This window comes from Felis catus, chromosome F2 (genome assembly GCF_018350175.1).
Source record: "Felis catus isolate Fca126 chromosome F2, F.catus_Fca126_mat1.0, whole genome shotgun sequence".
Lineage (NCBI taxonomy): Eukaryota > Metazoa > Chordata > Mammalia > Carnivora > Felidae > Felis > Felis catus.
Window position 1 is genome coordinate 34429619 of NC_058385.1, and position 16838 is coordinate 34446456.

The window sequence follows — 16838 nt, forward strand, 5'->3', positions numbered from 1 at the left end:
ATTCTTATCTTGATAATCAGAGAATGTGGGCTGTATGATACCAATGCTGTGAAATGTAGTGAAAATTGCGTATTGGCAAGAAAACTACCACTTTTTGTAATTTTCCATGAATGATTAAAAAGAATGGGTGGTTTCTAATTCTTGGGTGCAAAGAGCTATTTTTATCTGTTAAATTAAGCTTGTTTTAAAAAGCTTCTGCACAGGGTGCAGGAAACAATCAACAAAACTAAAAGGCAATCTTTGGAACAGGAAGAGATATTTGCAAGTGACATATCTGATAAAGGGTTAGTATCCAAAACCTATAAAGAACTTATAAAACTCAACACCCAAAACCCAAAAAAATCCAGTGAAGAAATGGGTAGAAGACATGAACAGACACTTTTCCAAAAGAAGACATCCAGATGGCTAACAGACACATGAAAAGATGCTCAACACCACTCATCATAGGGAAATACAAATCAAAACCACAATGAGATGCCACCTCACACCTGTCAGGATGGCTAGAATTAACAACTCAGGAAACAACAGATGTTGGCAAGGATGTGGAGAAAGGAGACCCCTTTTACACTGTTGGTGGGAATGCAAATTGGTTCAGCCACACTGGAAAACAGTGTGGAAGTTCCTCAAAAATTTAAAAATAGAACTACCCTACGACTGAGCAATTGCACTACTAGGTATTTATACAAAAGGATACAAAAGTGCTGATTTGAAGGGGCACATGCACTCTGATGTTTATATAGCAGCATTATCAATAATAGCCAAAAATATGGAAAGAGCGCAAATGTCCAATGATTGATGAATGGATAAAGAAGTTGTGACTGATGAATGGATAAAGATGTAATATATATATGTATAATGTAATATTATTCAGCCATGAAAAAGAATGAAATCTTGCCATTTGCAGTGAAGTGGATGGAGCTGGAGTGTATTATGCTAAACAAAATAAGTTAGTCAGAGAAAGACCAATACCATATGATTTCACTCATGTGGAATTTAAGAAACAAAATAGATGAACATTAGGGGAAAGAAAAAAAGAGGGAGGCAAACCATAAAAGAGACTCTTAACTATAGAGAAAAAACTGAGGGTTGCTGGAAGGGAGGTGGGTGGGGGGAAGGGTTAAATGAGTGATGGATATTAAGGAAGGCATTTGTTGTGATGAGCACTGAATGTTGTATATAAGTGATGAATCACTAAATTCTACTCCTGAAACTAATGTTACATTATATGTTAAGTAACTAGAATTTAAGTAAAACTAGAAGCATAAAAAAAATCAAGCTTGGTAAGTGGGTTCTCAAATCTTTTATATCTTTACTAATTGTTTTGGTTGCTTGGTCAATAAATAGTTGTGTGTTGATACCGCACACTTTGATGGCACATTTGCCAATTTCTCTTCCTTCTATTAATTTTTGCTCTATGACTTTCTTTGATTTATTGTAAGTATTTTATTAGCATATACACATTTAGAATTGGGATATACTGATGGTGAATTGAAATTTATACCATTTTATGGTAATCTTTTTATATATAATAATTAAAAAATTTTTTTTAACATTTATTTATTTTTTGAGAGACAGAGACAGAGCATGAACGGATAGGGGACAGAGAGAGAGGGAGTCACAGATTCCGAAGTAGGCTCCAGGCTCTGAGCTGTCAGCACAGAGCCTGACGCGGGGCTCAAACTCACAAACCACGAGATCATGACCTTGAGCCGAAGTCGGACTCTTAACCGACTAAGCCACCCAGGCACCCCTAGAATCATTTTTGTTTTAAAGTCTATTCTGACTATTATTAATTGGCAATCTCTTTAAGTTAGTGAATTTAGTCCATATTAATTTACCGTGCTTATTGGTATATTTTAAGTTGTTTCTACTATCTTATTTTGTGTTGTTTTGCCTTTCTGCTTTTCTATTTTCTATATTTCTCCCCAGAACTTCCTTACTTTGTTTTTGCCTTTTTTTTTATTTTTTGGACTTGTTGAAATTTTATTTTTTTATTTTTTTCATTCCTTTTTCCCCCTTCTACTGAGTAAGAAGTTATGTTCTTTATTTCTGTTCCACAGTGGCTATCTCACCATTCTGCTCCAAGTTATTATACACATTTATTTTTTAGACTTTGGAGACTCTTTTTACTTTGTAGAGAATTCAATAATTATTGAAAACTACTTTATTGTAATTTATTTAGAAATGTATATTATAACAAGTAATTTTATGACAAAAATTATAAATAATATATTTTGTCTTTTAGAGAAGAGGTGCTTTGGATATCTGGTCTGCACTAGAGTGGGAATTATAAGTCTAAAATGTTAGCAAACATTAGCTTAAATTTCTTATGGGTTGAAGCTGGTTTCTTTTTTCTTGTTATAACACAGATCTGATCATTACCTCTTTTTGCTTACTTCCTTTCTTCTTCCCTGCCTTCTTTAAGTACTTAACATATAGTAAGTGTTTTAATATACTTAACAGTGTTCTAGGCCTGGGAACAAGATATAGTCTCTAGAAATGCTGCAGAGAGACATCCAGGTGTGAAAAGAGAGTTAGTTCCACTTTTTCTGGAAGGCATTTTGATGCATCTCTATTATCTTGCTGATTTGATAAGAAGCGTTATCAGACTGAGGCTGCTAATAATGTTAGATTACACACTCACTTTTAGGCATTATTTAATACAGTTGGTGCCTTACTCATTTTTCTATATAAATTCATAATTTATATTAAACTAAATATATACTTAATCCACATTCTAAAGGAAATTACTTGTAGATTTGGTTATAAACTTTCCAGGAATAGATATTCTGTGTGTGTGTGTGTGTGTGTGTGTGTGTGTGTGTGTGTGTGTGATATGTTTTCCCAGTCAGTGAGCCTTCTGACTTTAAATTTCTAACATCAGTTCTGGTTAAAAGTTCAAAAAAATGTTGTTTTAATCCCTCACACATATTCCGCTCACTCTAGGTAGTGTGTAATTTTGTGAGGTATCTTCACTCCTATAATTGCTTTCTTTCCCAAGGCTGCTGTGAGTTGCTCTTCAAAGTCATGCTGGGACCTGCCCTTTTCCATTAAGGACATTGCCTTATAATATGCTCAATGTCCCTTCATTGGAGCAGAAAGTTAGGGGAGTCTACTTTATGCCAGGTTCTTGTATCTACCAAAAGGAAATCTCACTATTAAATAACCTAGTTGCCATTCCTGAGTCCTGATTCTACTGCCCTAAATTTTTCAAATGATCTCTTTTATTCCTGTGATACTTGCATATCTAATTGTCAAGTTTAATTTATGGTCCTTGTTACTCTGTAAGTATTTAATTGAGTTAGTTGTTATAGCTGACTCATAAACCCATAAAACCCTTCAGTGGTAAACTAATTAGCTACCTCACCTGACCTCCAAATAATTAACATTGTTCATTACTAACAATCAGCACTGGAGTTATTAAAAGTTATCTTATCACTCAGTTGTCTAAAGCAGAGGCTTTCAAACTTTTCTGATCATAATCCAGAGCAAGAAATGCATTTCCCAGGTCAACCCAGGATGCACGCACACACACACACACACACACACACACACACACACACACACACACAAACACACACACACACACATCTACTAGGTATGACAGACTGATATTTTCTATTTTATTCTCCTCTGCTTTATTTTCTTTCACTTAGAAACATACTGCCTATTAATGGATTGTGACTTACAGTTTCAAAAACACTAGCTTAAGGAAACATGTACACTGAAACAGAAAGTTAAGAATCCATGTTTCCTTCAAATTAAAACTTACTTGTTTCCTTCACCATCATACACCCATTTAGTAGTTCCAATTCCTTCATAGTCTGACGCCCAGTAATAAATACAGGCATTAATGTGCAGAGTAAACAGCAAGTATCCAGTTGTTCGAATGACTCTGCCAAGGAGAATAAATGCAAAGAGACGCTCATGTTGTTTCTGGAATACAGCCTATTTTAACATTTTCTTTTTCTTAAAGTCTCCACTGAATCTCCTTGCTTTAAATTTGTGAACTGTTAACTCTCGTTAGTACAGTATAAAATGATTGTGCCATTGCATGTTTTCTAACTGCAATGTCTTCACTGGGACTGACAGAGTGTAAAAAAAAAAAAAAAAAAACCTTCCTCTCTTTTCACAGATGGTATGAATCAACTCCCTGAAAGACATGCCTCGAGGGTCACCTCTCCACTTTGAGTCCCATAAAATACGCCACGCTGATTTAACTGGATATCTCTGAAAAGCTCGTGGGACTTTACGCTACGATTAATAGTGACTAGAAGTCGTCTGTGCAAGTGAAGTTCAGGGCAGCAAATGAATGAAATTCAGATTAAAATGAATTGTCATGTTGGGGTGCCTGGGTGGCTCAGTCGGTTAAGTGTCCAGCTTCTGCTCAGGTCATGATCTCAGGGTTCATGGGTTTGAGCTCCACATGGGGCTCTGTGCTGACAGCTCAGAGCTCTGAGCTTGGAGCCTACTTCAGATTCTGTCTCCCTCTCTCTCTGCCCCTCCCTGCTCACACTCTGTCTTTCTCTCTCTCTCTGTTTCAAAAATAAACATTTAAAAAAGATGAATTGTCATGAGAAAGATGCAGAATCAATTTGTGAAGGAACACATTTATCTGTACTTGTTATGACTGAAGCAGGTAATACATTCTATTTTTAGTCCTATATTCTTATAAAATCTAATATGATTTTCATGCTTTTATCTCACTTCAAAATATTCAAGTCTGTTTTAGAACATAACCCTATATTTTATATAACCAAAAATTTGAGATTATTCTGTTTCTTTCAGAGGGATATCATCTTCTTTCCAAATGCGGGCTAAACTGTTGTGCCATTGCTTTCTCTGCCACCCCTGGAAGTATACTGAGTCATACTTTACCTGTAGATATATGCCTTGTCCATTATAGACTCTAGGTGATGATTAAACTCGAAAAATGAAGTGTACTATGTAGAAAACGAACAAAAGAAATCCCAAAGTGTGTTAATCTTAAATACATATATTTAAATCAAACTATGTAAAATAAATTTTATTTGCTACTTAAAATAATTCCATTCATAAGTCTTCAAAACAAACAAACAAACAACAAGAGTCTATTTACTTGTGTCTTCCTCTGGTCAGTACATTTTAGAATGGTGCAAACTCCCAGTGCTTCTTGCTTTATTTTATTTCTACTCTCTAGTTACAGTCTTGTTTGTAATGTCTTTGAAAATCAAGCTTAAAAACATTTCTTTCCCTTTTCTTTTTAAAGCATCTAACAGAACTCTATTTTACAATAATTAAAATCACACTCACCCTAAGACACAACTAAAATAGGAAAAGCATAATATAATATATTGAAGTCATAAATAGGTGTTAAGTCCAGTTCCTTAACACTAGCATTATTTTTAAGCAAGTTGCATTAAATGAGCATTTACTTCAACAAAATTTAAAGTCCAGTAATAGTAGCATTGGTTAGCTATTCTTGACATTTTTCAAAGAGGTACAGTGAGTTTACATGCATGTAATCCAGAGTTGCTATTTCCCTCAAGGTCTCTTCCTGCTTACATCTTCTTCTATCTTAACTCATACACCCTACATGAACTCCTCTTTCATTACTATATGCAGTAAAAGGCAAGAGGAAGAGCATGAAATCCAGAGCCAAACTCCAATCTCACCTCTGCCATTTACCAACTATGCAACATTGGAAAAGTCACTAAATATTTCTGTATCTTAGTTTCCTCATCTGTAAAATGGGAACAGTAAGACAACATATCTCCTGAAGCAGTTGCATCCATACAAGTTAGTGTATTTAATTATTTAATTATTAATTTAAGACTCACAGAATCTTACAGATATAAGGGATTATTGAATATTACTCAGTTCATGGTTTATTTAGTTCAAAATTGATCTGATGTAAATATGACTGCAATAGAACATTTAAAATTACAAAACAGATATAATAGGAATCACTGTTTACCTAGAAATACACACAAATGACTTGTTTTTCCAGAATCCTAAGTAGGAAAAATCCCTCATTCAGTTGAGATAATTTCAATTTGTGGTAACTTGTTTATTGTGCTCTTAATAGAAATTTGCACAAAGGTGTTTTTAAGTTTAGCTTCAGTGTTCACTGTAGAGAAAATTTATATTTTTAATTTGTATTCTCATATATAATTTGGAGACTGAGAAATGAAATTTTTCCTAGGGAATTGTGCATTAAAATGACACACTTATTTGTGAAATGACTAGACTATTGGGCTATGAAAACAAGATCAATGTTGACTTTCAGGGTATTCTATATTTAAAAAGGCTACTGAATATAGAGAGTCTTTGGACACCTCAGAGATACAGAGATGAGGTGTAAAGAGTTGGCTTTTTATAAGTTTTTATTATAATGCCAGACAAACTCCCAAATCCATAGGAACCTGAGTCTTCCTGGAAAGTTGGTTATCTCTGAGCGGGAATCGCTGGCAACTTTCATGCGTGATTAGACATTTGATGAGGGATGGCCTGCCTGCTAAGTTGCTTGGAAAGGTTAAGTTTTGCTCCAATCTAGACCCACATTCCAAGGTGAAACCAGAAATCTCTAGAGTTGTCTTAAATGTGTTAAAATATAAAGGAAAGTCTCTTTCAACTTGAAAAAAATTATGGGTGGGGTGCCTGGGTGGCTCAATCGGTTAGGCATCTGACTTGGCTAAGGTCATGATCTCTTAGTTTGTGAGTTAAGCCCTGCATTGGGTTCTGTGCTGACAGCTCAGGGCCTGGAGCCTGCTTCAGATTCTGGGTCTTCCTCTCTCTCTGCCCCTCCCTGGCTGTCTCTTTCTCTCTCTCTCTCAAAAATAAATAAACATTGAAAAAAATAAAAAAAAAAAACTCAAAAATTATGAGCATGGAAGGAAAGCCCTTTCAGGTTGAGGTTTATTTGCCAATTTGATTACAGTAAAAAATTTGGAGTCAAAAACATGTGATAGAATCTACATTTTTTCACCCTGCTAATCCTCATCTCTAAAATGAAGTTATTCGAGGAATAAATGGTGTCACGAATATTAAGTTTGACAAAGTTTGCAGCCCCAAGCATGTATTCAACAAAGAGCAGCTGCTTTTTTTTTTTTTTTTTGCTGCTATTGCTGCTGTTGTCAGGCTCCACCATGTCCCCAGGTTATGCTGTATTGTCTTCCCAAGATGTGAGACAGATAACCACTTAAAATTTATAAAATCTTTGGTGTTCCTTTTATAAAGGTTGTTTTTGGGAATACATTATTGTTGCTATTTTTAAAGATTTACGGGGCGCCTGGGTGGCGCAGTCGGTTAAGCGTCCGGCTTCAGCCAGGTCATGATCTCGCGGTCCGGGAGTTCGAGCCCCGCGTCAGGCTCTGGGCTGATGGCTCAGAGCCTGGAGCCTGTTTCTGATTCTGTGTCTCCCTCTCTCTCTGCCCCTCCCCCGTTCATGCTCTGTCTCTCTCTGTCCCAAAAATAAATAAACGTTGAAAAAAAAATTAAAAAAAAAAAAAGATTTACATGAAATTTCACGTCCTGACTCTCCTCAGATTTGTTTTAGGTGCCTGATGAAGCTGAGTTATAAAATTTTTATATCTTAGAATCTTTTTGAATAGGTAATGCATTCCCACAGTTTAAAAACAATAGGAAACATATGCCTTTCAAAGTCTTGCTCCCATTCCTGTCCCTATTCATTCTAATTTTCCCTCCTGCCTTCCATCCCCACCCCAGCTAACCATTTTTATTAAATTCATTTGGTAGTTTTTCACTGTTAATATAAATACAAAGAAATGGAATATTTTCCTCTTTCTGTTATAGAAAAGTTAGTAATGTTCTATAAACTATTCCGTAACTAGATTTTAAAAAAATTATCCTTAAGGTCTTCCTGTATAAGTTCATACAAAACTTTCTTTTTATTTCTTTCTTTCTTGTGTTACAAAGTATTCTATTATATAGGTGTCCTACAACGTATTTAACTAGTTCCCTGTTGGTGGATATTTGAGTTATATCTAAATATGTAAACAATTCTGTTATGCAAAAAGCATTTGCGGTTTTCTTCTAGAATTACAGATGAGTAACATAACTTAAAGGTAATCTAATCTATCATTTTACTGCCTGTGTTCCTGGTATTCAGTGACCATCTAATGAAAAAGGACAAATGGGAAAGAATATAATTATGAAAGATTCATTTGTAGTTATAGTTGTATGTAGAAGTACAAAGGCATTCCTATCTTAGATTATAAAAATACCTCTTGTGAGACATAGAATAATCAAAAACAACTTCCATTAGTAGAAACAATGATGTTTTTCCTTCATTCAGTTTTAAAATTCATAGCATTGATAAGGGCAGAAAAATGGACAGTTTGGGAAAAATTAAAAATATACTTTTAGGACATTTTAAATCATTTCAAGATTATAAAAAGAAATTAAATATAGTTATCTTACCTTTAATATCCTATTTGCCCTAAATATTGGATTAAACCCAAAGAAGACGTAGAAAACATCAAATGGCATTATTGATGCAACATCCAGCTGTTGGAAAAACATATTCACAATCATTGTATTTATGTGCTTTTTTGGACATGGATCGATTTATACCAATATGTAAGAGCTGACTGGGTACCATGAATTATTTGTTGTTTAATACAAAACTGCCTTCAGTTAAGTATGCCCGGTGTCACTGAAAGGTATATTAGCACCATGAAAATAACAACACTATTTTGTAGTCTACTTCCAATGTTTTTCATTTCCACTTTCATGCATCTGAGCTCTCCTTAGGCTCTGCATTTTCTGTAATTTCTGTTGAGCTGTCACATATACTTCAGAGATGGCATGGTTGCTAATGTTAAAATACATTTTAATAGTGTTTTAAACACGGGGCTTTTGGACTGAAAGTCAAGTCAATTCTTGATTTTATTAGAAACCATTGAACATTAAACGCAGCTGCATATTTTTATGTTTCAGCCAATACTCCAGTATTCAGGCCTGATTATACTGTTGGTGGTTCTTCCAGATACCTCAGTTCTCTCTACTGCTCTCTCTTTGGGATGGTATTGCTAACAATAAACTGCTATGAAATCTATCTCTTAGACACTGTGCAGGCTGAGACAGAGGAAAGGAACCAGTCCCATTTACAATTAATCAGCAACTCCAATAGGAGTTGAAAGTATTAAAAGTATTATTATAGCTCAAAAAATATATATATTAAAATATGTCATGTATTTAATTATTCTCGTCTTCTATTATCCTGGCAGTTGCAAAATGGCAACATCACTTGCATACTTTCCTGATTGCAATGATAACAATAAGAAATCCTTTTAGTAAGATATATTCATTTTCATTAATTTTTATACAGTTTTGAAAAATAGAGTAATTTAAAAAACATTTAATTTATTTAAAACATTTAAGAGCAGTTAAGGGCTTTTTGTAAGGCATATGAAATGGAAAGTTGAGGTAATTAATTGCATACCAGAATTTCACAATAACTTAGTGTTACTAAAGAGAAATGAAACTTTTAGTTTAAATTAATCAGACTGGCTATTACAAACAAATTCTTTACAGATAGTATTGGTTTATAAATTATATCATATCCTCAAACCTCATTAATTTTACCCTACAGATATTGAGCCTTGTAGCAAGTTGAGACGAATACAGAACAGCTATTAAAATAATGTCATGTAAGTATAAAAGCAGGAGCATAGACTTGTTAACTTGTCTAGTGTTATTGCAGCACTCATGTTTTCTGGCTCAAATCATAATAATCTTTTTAAATTCTTTAAAATAAATTTATTAGAACTAATATGTCAGAATTATGGTCTTTTTACTTGCTGTCTATCCAATTGCTCAACTGCCCACTTTAATTCTCTATGTAGTCATTAGCTGTGTTTGATATTAACACGCTAGTGTTAGATAAAGATGATTTATTTCTCATTGAATTGTAGAAAATTGAATAGAGTAAGAATTGACCAATACTGAACTCTGTACAAGGCACTTTACAAAACATGTTGGGATTGAAATAGGAGTAAAATATTGTTTCTGTCCACAAGAAATTAACAATCTAATAGTGGAATAATGAATCACAAAAATAACTAGACAAGCAGGATGTGCTAAGAGAATTCAAAATGAGTGACCACAATTGAATAAATGTAGAATTTTACATTTGTAAACCCACATTAAATGTATGAGTTAATTTGCCTTTATTCAAATTCAAGACAGTGATTAAGAGTTTAGAATAAGTTTTGTGACACTTAAAAAGAATATACATCCTCTTGTGGAGTTCATCAAAGTAGCATAGATTATGAATATGTCTAAGTATGTGGCAAATTTTTACAAAGAAAATTAGTTGGAGATAAAAACAAATTGAAAGAGATTTTAATCACCATAGACTGCCAATGGGGACAATAGGGTTCCTAAACCCAGATTTGTATTTTTATAAAAAATTCGAGGCCACAGAAGTGTTCTTCAAATGGGAGGTTCGACTTACACAAGTCAGGTAAGCTTGGATATCTCCCAAATCTATATTTCTCAAAGGTAGGAGGGACAAATAAAAGATAACAAAGTATTTGGGTGTAAATAATCATGAGTGAAAAAACATACAATTATATTGTTATTTGAGGAAAGAGGGTGCCATATTATATAAATAATTGCTTCTTTTCTATTTTGTTTATATGAACAACAAAGAAATAGGAGTAGAACAATTTGACAGACTTTTACAACATGGTATGTGAATTGGAGGCTAGCATTCTATATGAATAAGACAAAGTACAGTATAACCTTAGTTTCTGAGCACAATTCATTCTGGAAACACACTTGCAATCCCAAGCACTTGTATATCAAAGCGAATTTCAAGAACCATTGGCTCAGTTGTGATCATGTGACATTTGGATCATGTACTACTCATATTGCAAGATACTGCCCGTTTATCAAGTTAAAATTTATTAGAAATGTTTGCTCATCTTGCGGAACACTCACAGAACAAGTTACTCATGATCCAAAATTTTACTGTACACTCCATACTTCTTTACTGATATTTTATTCAGAATTTAAATGTGAGCACTAACATTTTGTTGTGCTTGATAAAGATGCATATAAAGAACTGCACATTCAAGGAAGTATACCATGTAATTATTGAGAAGCAAAAACTTCAGGTTTGCCTTTGCTTAATAGAACTTCATCTGTATAAACTTTGTTACAAAAGCTACAATTCAAAAAGAAGCAGATTTTGAAAAAAGAAATTTGTAGATGGGACTTAAAATCAAAATGGCAATGGATAACTTGCACAATTTTGAAATTGTAAGTCACCTACCTGAAATTTTGTAGAACTCCTGTAGTGTGTCTTTAACTCATTTGAATCCACCTGAAATGTGATGTTTTGAATTAATTTTACCCAATTTCATCAATTATTTTTCTCACTGTGATAAATATATATACCTATTTCTCTTTCCTGGTTCCTTGTAACTTCAGCCCATAAATATGCTCTATCCTCTTATCTCTTAAAACAGAATAAAAATCTTCTTTGGTGTTTGTTTTGTTTTTGCTATTGATCTATTATTTGTCACACTCAAGCTTCTAAAGAAGTTGCCTACATTGCTTTATTTTGCATCCTTCCCTCAAATTTCCTCCTTGATCCATGGCAATTTGGTGACAATTTGACTTGCTCTCATTTTTCTCATCCCATTAAGACGACCAATATGAATGCCACCAACAACGTCCTAATGATCACACCAAGGGAATCCTTGTATTCTTCTATGGCATTCACCATGTTTTGAAATCACACATATTTCTTGGCTCATTTATTTAAAATCAGTGTATTCCATTAAATGATAATCTATCTTAGGACAGGGTTGACTTTGTTTAGCAACTGTATATAGTTAGTGACCAGAATATACTAGGAATCCAATAAATACTTATTGAGTGGATAAACAGATCAAGGAATCAAGAGATGACTAAAAAATTTGATATTTGTCTTTGAAACTTTTTCTTTCCAAAGAATCTGTAATGCCATTTTTCATTTACGTCTTCAGTTCTAACTATTTGGTGACTTTTTTCCCCTTTAATTCCAGGGCTAGCCATTTAAATGGCAACATTCCCCAGGACTTAGCTCTCTTCTCCTCCTCTTTATACCTACTTCCTATAAAACTTCACCCACTTAAATGGTTTCAAATATACCCATGTACATTGATGCTAACAAAGATCTACTGCCATCTAATATCACTTTCTGGAGCTATTGAGTTGTTTGTGTGGACAAACAACTGCCTATTGTCTTCTTCACTTAGCAATTCTGCTTATCTCAAATTTAATTTATATCAGACTTGAATTCATCATGATTCTTCATTCCCCTCAGGCCTAATCATCCTCCCACCTCCTCCTCTTGAGTATCCTATGAGCATCCTCATCTATATTGGTCAGTGATCCTAGACCACTCATTTTCCCTCAGTCCTCATCCAACCAGAAACCAATTCTATGATTCTTCTTCCTACACTTTTCTGATTTCCATTCTCTTCTTTTGGCATGGGTCTCTTTGCCATAGTCTTGTTCCCCTTGATCCATTCTATAATTGCAGCTAGATGATCTCAGTAAATCAGATTACTTAACAATCACCATTTATGTGAAATCCTCTGTTTCTACATGACTTAAAAAAAAAACTCCCTTTCATAGTCTATAAGGCTCTACTTTGTCTCACTCACCTCCTGCAGCATCCCATATCCACTTTATTCAGCAGTTCCTCAGATGCATCAGAGTTTCTCACTTTCGTGACTTTGCCTATGCTATTCTCAGAGCTTGGAACTTATCTTTTTTCCCTTTTTTGTGGGATGTAGATGTGCAGATAATGGAAATTCATTCATCAAGATTTGGACCAGGTGTCCTCTCCTTCACATGGTTTTCTCTGTACCTCATAACCCCTAGGGCTCACCTCTGTCATGACTCACATTACAAAACCTCACCATTTTCCTTTTGTCTGTCCTTCATAGGGTGAGTTACTTAAGGGGGTCCGTATCTTTGTCTTCTTTTTCCAGTTTCTAATGCAACAGTTAGCACATAGTAGGTGCCCAATAAATATATGATAAGCGATAGATGAAGAAGCATTTGTCACTCTTCAGATCTAAAAGAATTAATGCTAATACTGGATTTATACTCTTATATTTTAGTTATAGGTAGGGAGGAATTGTCTATGTATTACTAATGATCTGACCAAAGTATTGTAATTTGGACACATGGAAGCAGTGTCTTCTAACAGTTATCATCCAGACTGTCCAAGCTCAGAAGTTTTAAACTACTGCCAAGCAATGTTAAATACTGGTTAGCCAACTCACCAATTCCTGTTCCCCTCACATTTTTTGGCTATAATTTTTACCCATGCACATATACTGTATCTTACAGAAATATATTAGAAAAAATATAAGACATGCTCATCTAATGATTTTACTGTGAAACACAATGACTTATTTAGCCACTGGTAAGACCTAGACAGTAGTTTAAGTTGAATCATGTACTGAGCTTGAGTAAAATCAGTCATCTCTTTCAAAGCTCATCTGGGACTGACAGATAAATTTCAAGTGCTATGAGGATAAAATACCACCCTCTCCTCCAACCTTGGAAGAATGATTTTAGCACTTTTATCCCTTTACTTTTAGGCTTGTTTATGATCCTATAATTGAATAAATGTAAATGAAACTAAAACTTGTTATAGTAGAGGAAATGCCATCTAGTGATTCTAAAATTTTCTTTGGAGCACTAAATAAATTAGGTATTATTAGTTGTATGAGGATCTGCATGCTTACTGCTAACAATTAGGCACTTATTTAAAAAATGTTGCCCTATTTAATTCTCTTTCTCTCTTTTAAGCCTTGTCATTATGCCGGCAACATTTTTTTCAGGGGAGGCTTACTTTATGAAGGATAGATATGCTGACTGCACCTAAATCCTCTTCCAACAGATAGTTTGTGAAGAAGCTTTACCCAGGTATGATTATATTTACTTCTTCTGATAAATAATTCATAGAAACTCCATAATTTCATATAGAACAGATAGAAATGTTTCAAAAAATAGTAATATCATCTGAAACAACTACAATGCAGATTAAATAATTATTCAAGGAAAGAAGATTCTTGAACCAAGTTTGCCATTCATTCACTCCTTCAAACATTTCTTGGATATACTCTCTGAGTTCCTAAAATAGGCAAATGAATTGAATACTGTCCTTATTCTCAAGAAACTTATTATCAGGTAAGAAAGAGAGCTACATATAAAAATAGGAGACAATAAGGGAAGTTAAATGTGTGGATATTCATTCATTTGATTCATTCAACAACTTACTGTATATCTTTTAGACTCCAGAGTCTGGCCTCAGTGTACACATTGTTTATTCTTCACAATAGGTTTATGAGGTGGGTACTATAATTCCCATTTTATGGATGAAAGGTAAATGCATTTTCTTTAAATAATGCTATTACTAAATTTCAGAGATGGAATTTGACCCCGGTCTGCTTGTTTCTACTATATCATAATTAACCCAATTTTTACTTAACAATTAAATAACAGAATTATGAATAAAGTATACAGAGCGCAGAGAAGAGAGTGATTAATTTTCTTTAGGTCAGTTTATAAAGAGTAACTGAGAAGATGAAGTGCCAAAAGTGGTTGACAATAATGGCAGGCCTGATTGGCATTGTCACTAGATGGCACTGAGCATTTCCATGGATTGCTGTGATTGGTAGGTTTAGCATTGTTGTGTGTATGAGAGTCTCCTATCTCAGTAATCCTCATTGCCATTTCCAGCTCTATTTCTGCAGTCTATAAAGGAAAGTAACAGCAAGAGAGTTGGTCTTTGATACAAAATTTTGTTCTCTATTTGAATAGCACAATTTTCAGAATAAAGATATTGCAAATAAATGCTGTGAAAAACTTGTAAACCCTTCCAGTTCCCTATATTGTGGCCTTTAGCACTTCAATCTGTTCGTTACCTACTTTTCAAGGCCTTGGGGAACTAATATTCCCATTCTCCAGCCCTGAAATACCTGGCTGTAAGTATTTAATAAATGTTTGTTGAATGAATGAATGAGTGAATGAATAATTTGTCTCTGTACACCAAAGGTAGCAGAGATAGCTAAATGTAGTTAGATCTTTAGTTTGGGTTCTCACCTTGCATAGTCTTCTTACCAAAATGTAATCAAGTTTCAAAGGCTAACACTACCTACCCTAAATTAAAGAAACCATTAAACTTCTTTTGAACAAACAAAGCAATTAGTTCCTGCTCTGTATTTGTAGTTTGTGATAATGCATTTTAAATAGAGTCCGTTGAGTGTGTTTTTATTGGTTATTTTTCTTGTTTTTAACACTCCATTGTGTGTAAAGCCCTTTTAGAAAATTGAAAATAAGTCTCCCCTTACTGATTTTGTCATTTTCCATTTGTCAAACATTGATTTTCTCCCCCCTTGTGCATCTAATGGAGGTTGAAATTAGCACTCTTTTTTTGTGTGTTGTTTACTTCTTATTTGTACACCATCATCATCATTCATCAAACTGCCAGTGAGCTCTGGGGATAGTGCTGGTGAGCTGACTAGTGCTCTGAAGTCCACACAAGGAATATTTTGAATAGATTTTTGTTACAGCTTTAGCTCTTGCCTTCAGAATTTCTTTCTATGAAAACTTTCAAATAATAGGAGGATTTCTTCAGCAAATAAATTTTTTTCTAAAATAAAACAACAATAACCAAAATTACTCCTTTTAGCTTTTTGATAATTTAAGATTGTCTGGAGATTCAAAAGAAAATATTTGGGAGATGAAGGAACCCACCTCTGTTCTTTAAAAATATGTTTCAACCACGGTGCCATATATTCCACTGGTCTGCTCTTCCTACTGTGACAGATCCACTGGAGGATCTGTTCTGTGCCACCCTCACAGAGATTGTGACATGGACACCAGTTGGAAAGGAGGCATCCTTCTAGTTAGTTGAGGAAGGGGCTGGAGAGTAGAGGCTTTAAGATTTGGGTATGTGCTTGTGAAAACATATTCTCCTGTTTCTGTCTTAGACTGACAGGATTGCTTATGAAATTCTCTCAATACTGAGGATAAATCTAGGGAAGATAATTTCTCCTAAGGGTAAGAATGCTAGTTTCTGAGGTAAGCACTGCATTTGATGATGAGAACTGGGATGTGATGAGTCTGGAAAGTGGAAGAGTGAAAACAGTATAAGCCAGTAGATGCCATATTAATTAAAAAAAAATCACAAAACAACTGGTGTGTTTTTTGTGCTTGTGATTTGTACCTGTCTGCAGGCTGTGTGGTTTCCTACTTACAGTCTGGCTCTTTTGATGAAGAACTTGATGGCTTATTGTTATAGTACTATCTAATACCACATTCTGCAATGGTGGGAATATTCTGTGTTCTAGGATATGGTAGCCTCTAGCCAAATGAAAATTGGGCACTGAAAATATGGATAGTGTGGCTAGGATACATGAATTTTTAATGTTATTTAATCTTAATTAATTGAAATTGAAATTTGAACAGACACATCTGGCTAGTGGCCACTACATTGGACATTGCAGTGAATCTATGCTGATTTAAAGGGTCATGACAGCTTTTCTCTTCTTTTTAAGTTAGGTTTTCCCAAAGTGTCAAGGCCTAACACTTTAGATTTGTTTTTTTGTACTATGTACAGGTGCTGTGCTCAGTGCTGACTATACAGTTATAAAAACAGGATACAGTCTGTGTCCTAAAAATCTTATAGACTAGGGCTTTCGAACAACATCAGGCTATCTCCTGAGGAGGTTGAGTAGACTTTTATGTGTGAAATAATACCTGCCTTATTTAAAAAAAATATTGAGGTGAATGGTAGATTCCAATGTGGTAGAAACTACCTG

General features: G+C 34.4%; 1 protein-coding gene across 3 annotated transcripts in view; it reads right to left on the minus strand.

Moving 5' to 3' along the window:
* The window catches only part of CNGB3 (cyclic nucleotide gated channel subunit beta 3), a 149046-nt gene that overhangs the window by 69216 nt on the left and 62992 nt on the right, over positions 1–16838 (minus strand). For all 3 annotated transcript variants that reach the window (XM_023248539.2, XM_023248538.2, XM_045049867.1), the window contains 4 exons: positions 11282–11332; positions 8422–8508; positions 4879–4943; positions 3773–3895 (listed from right to left, as the gene is read on the minus strand). In XM_023248539.2, the coding sequence (XP_023104307.2) occupies positions 3773–3895; positions 4879–4943; positions 8422–8508; positions 11282–11332 (326 nt within the window). The remainder of the gene's footprint in view (positions 1–3772; positions 3896–4878; positions 4944–8421; positions 8509–11281; positions 11333–16838) is intronic.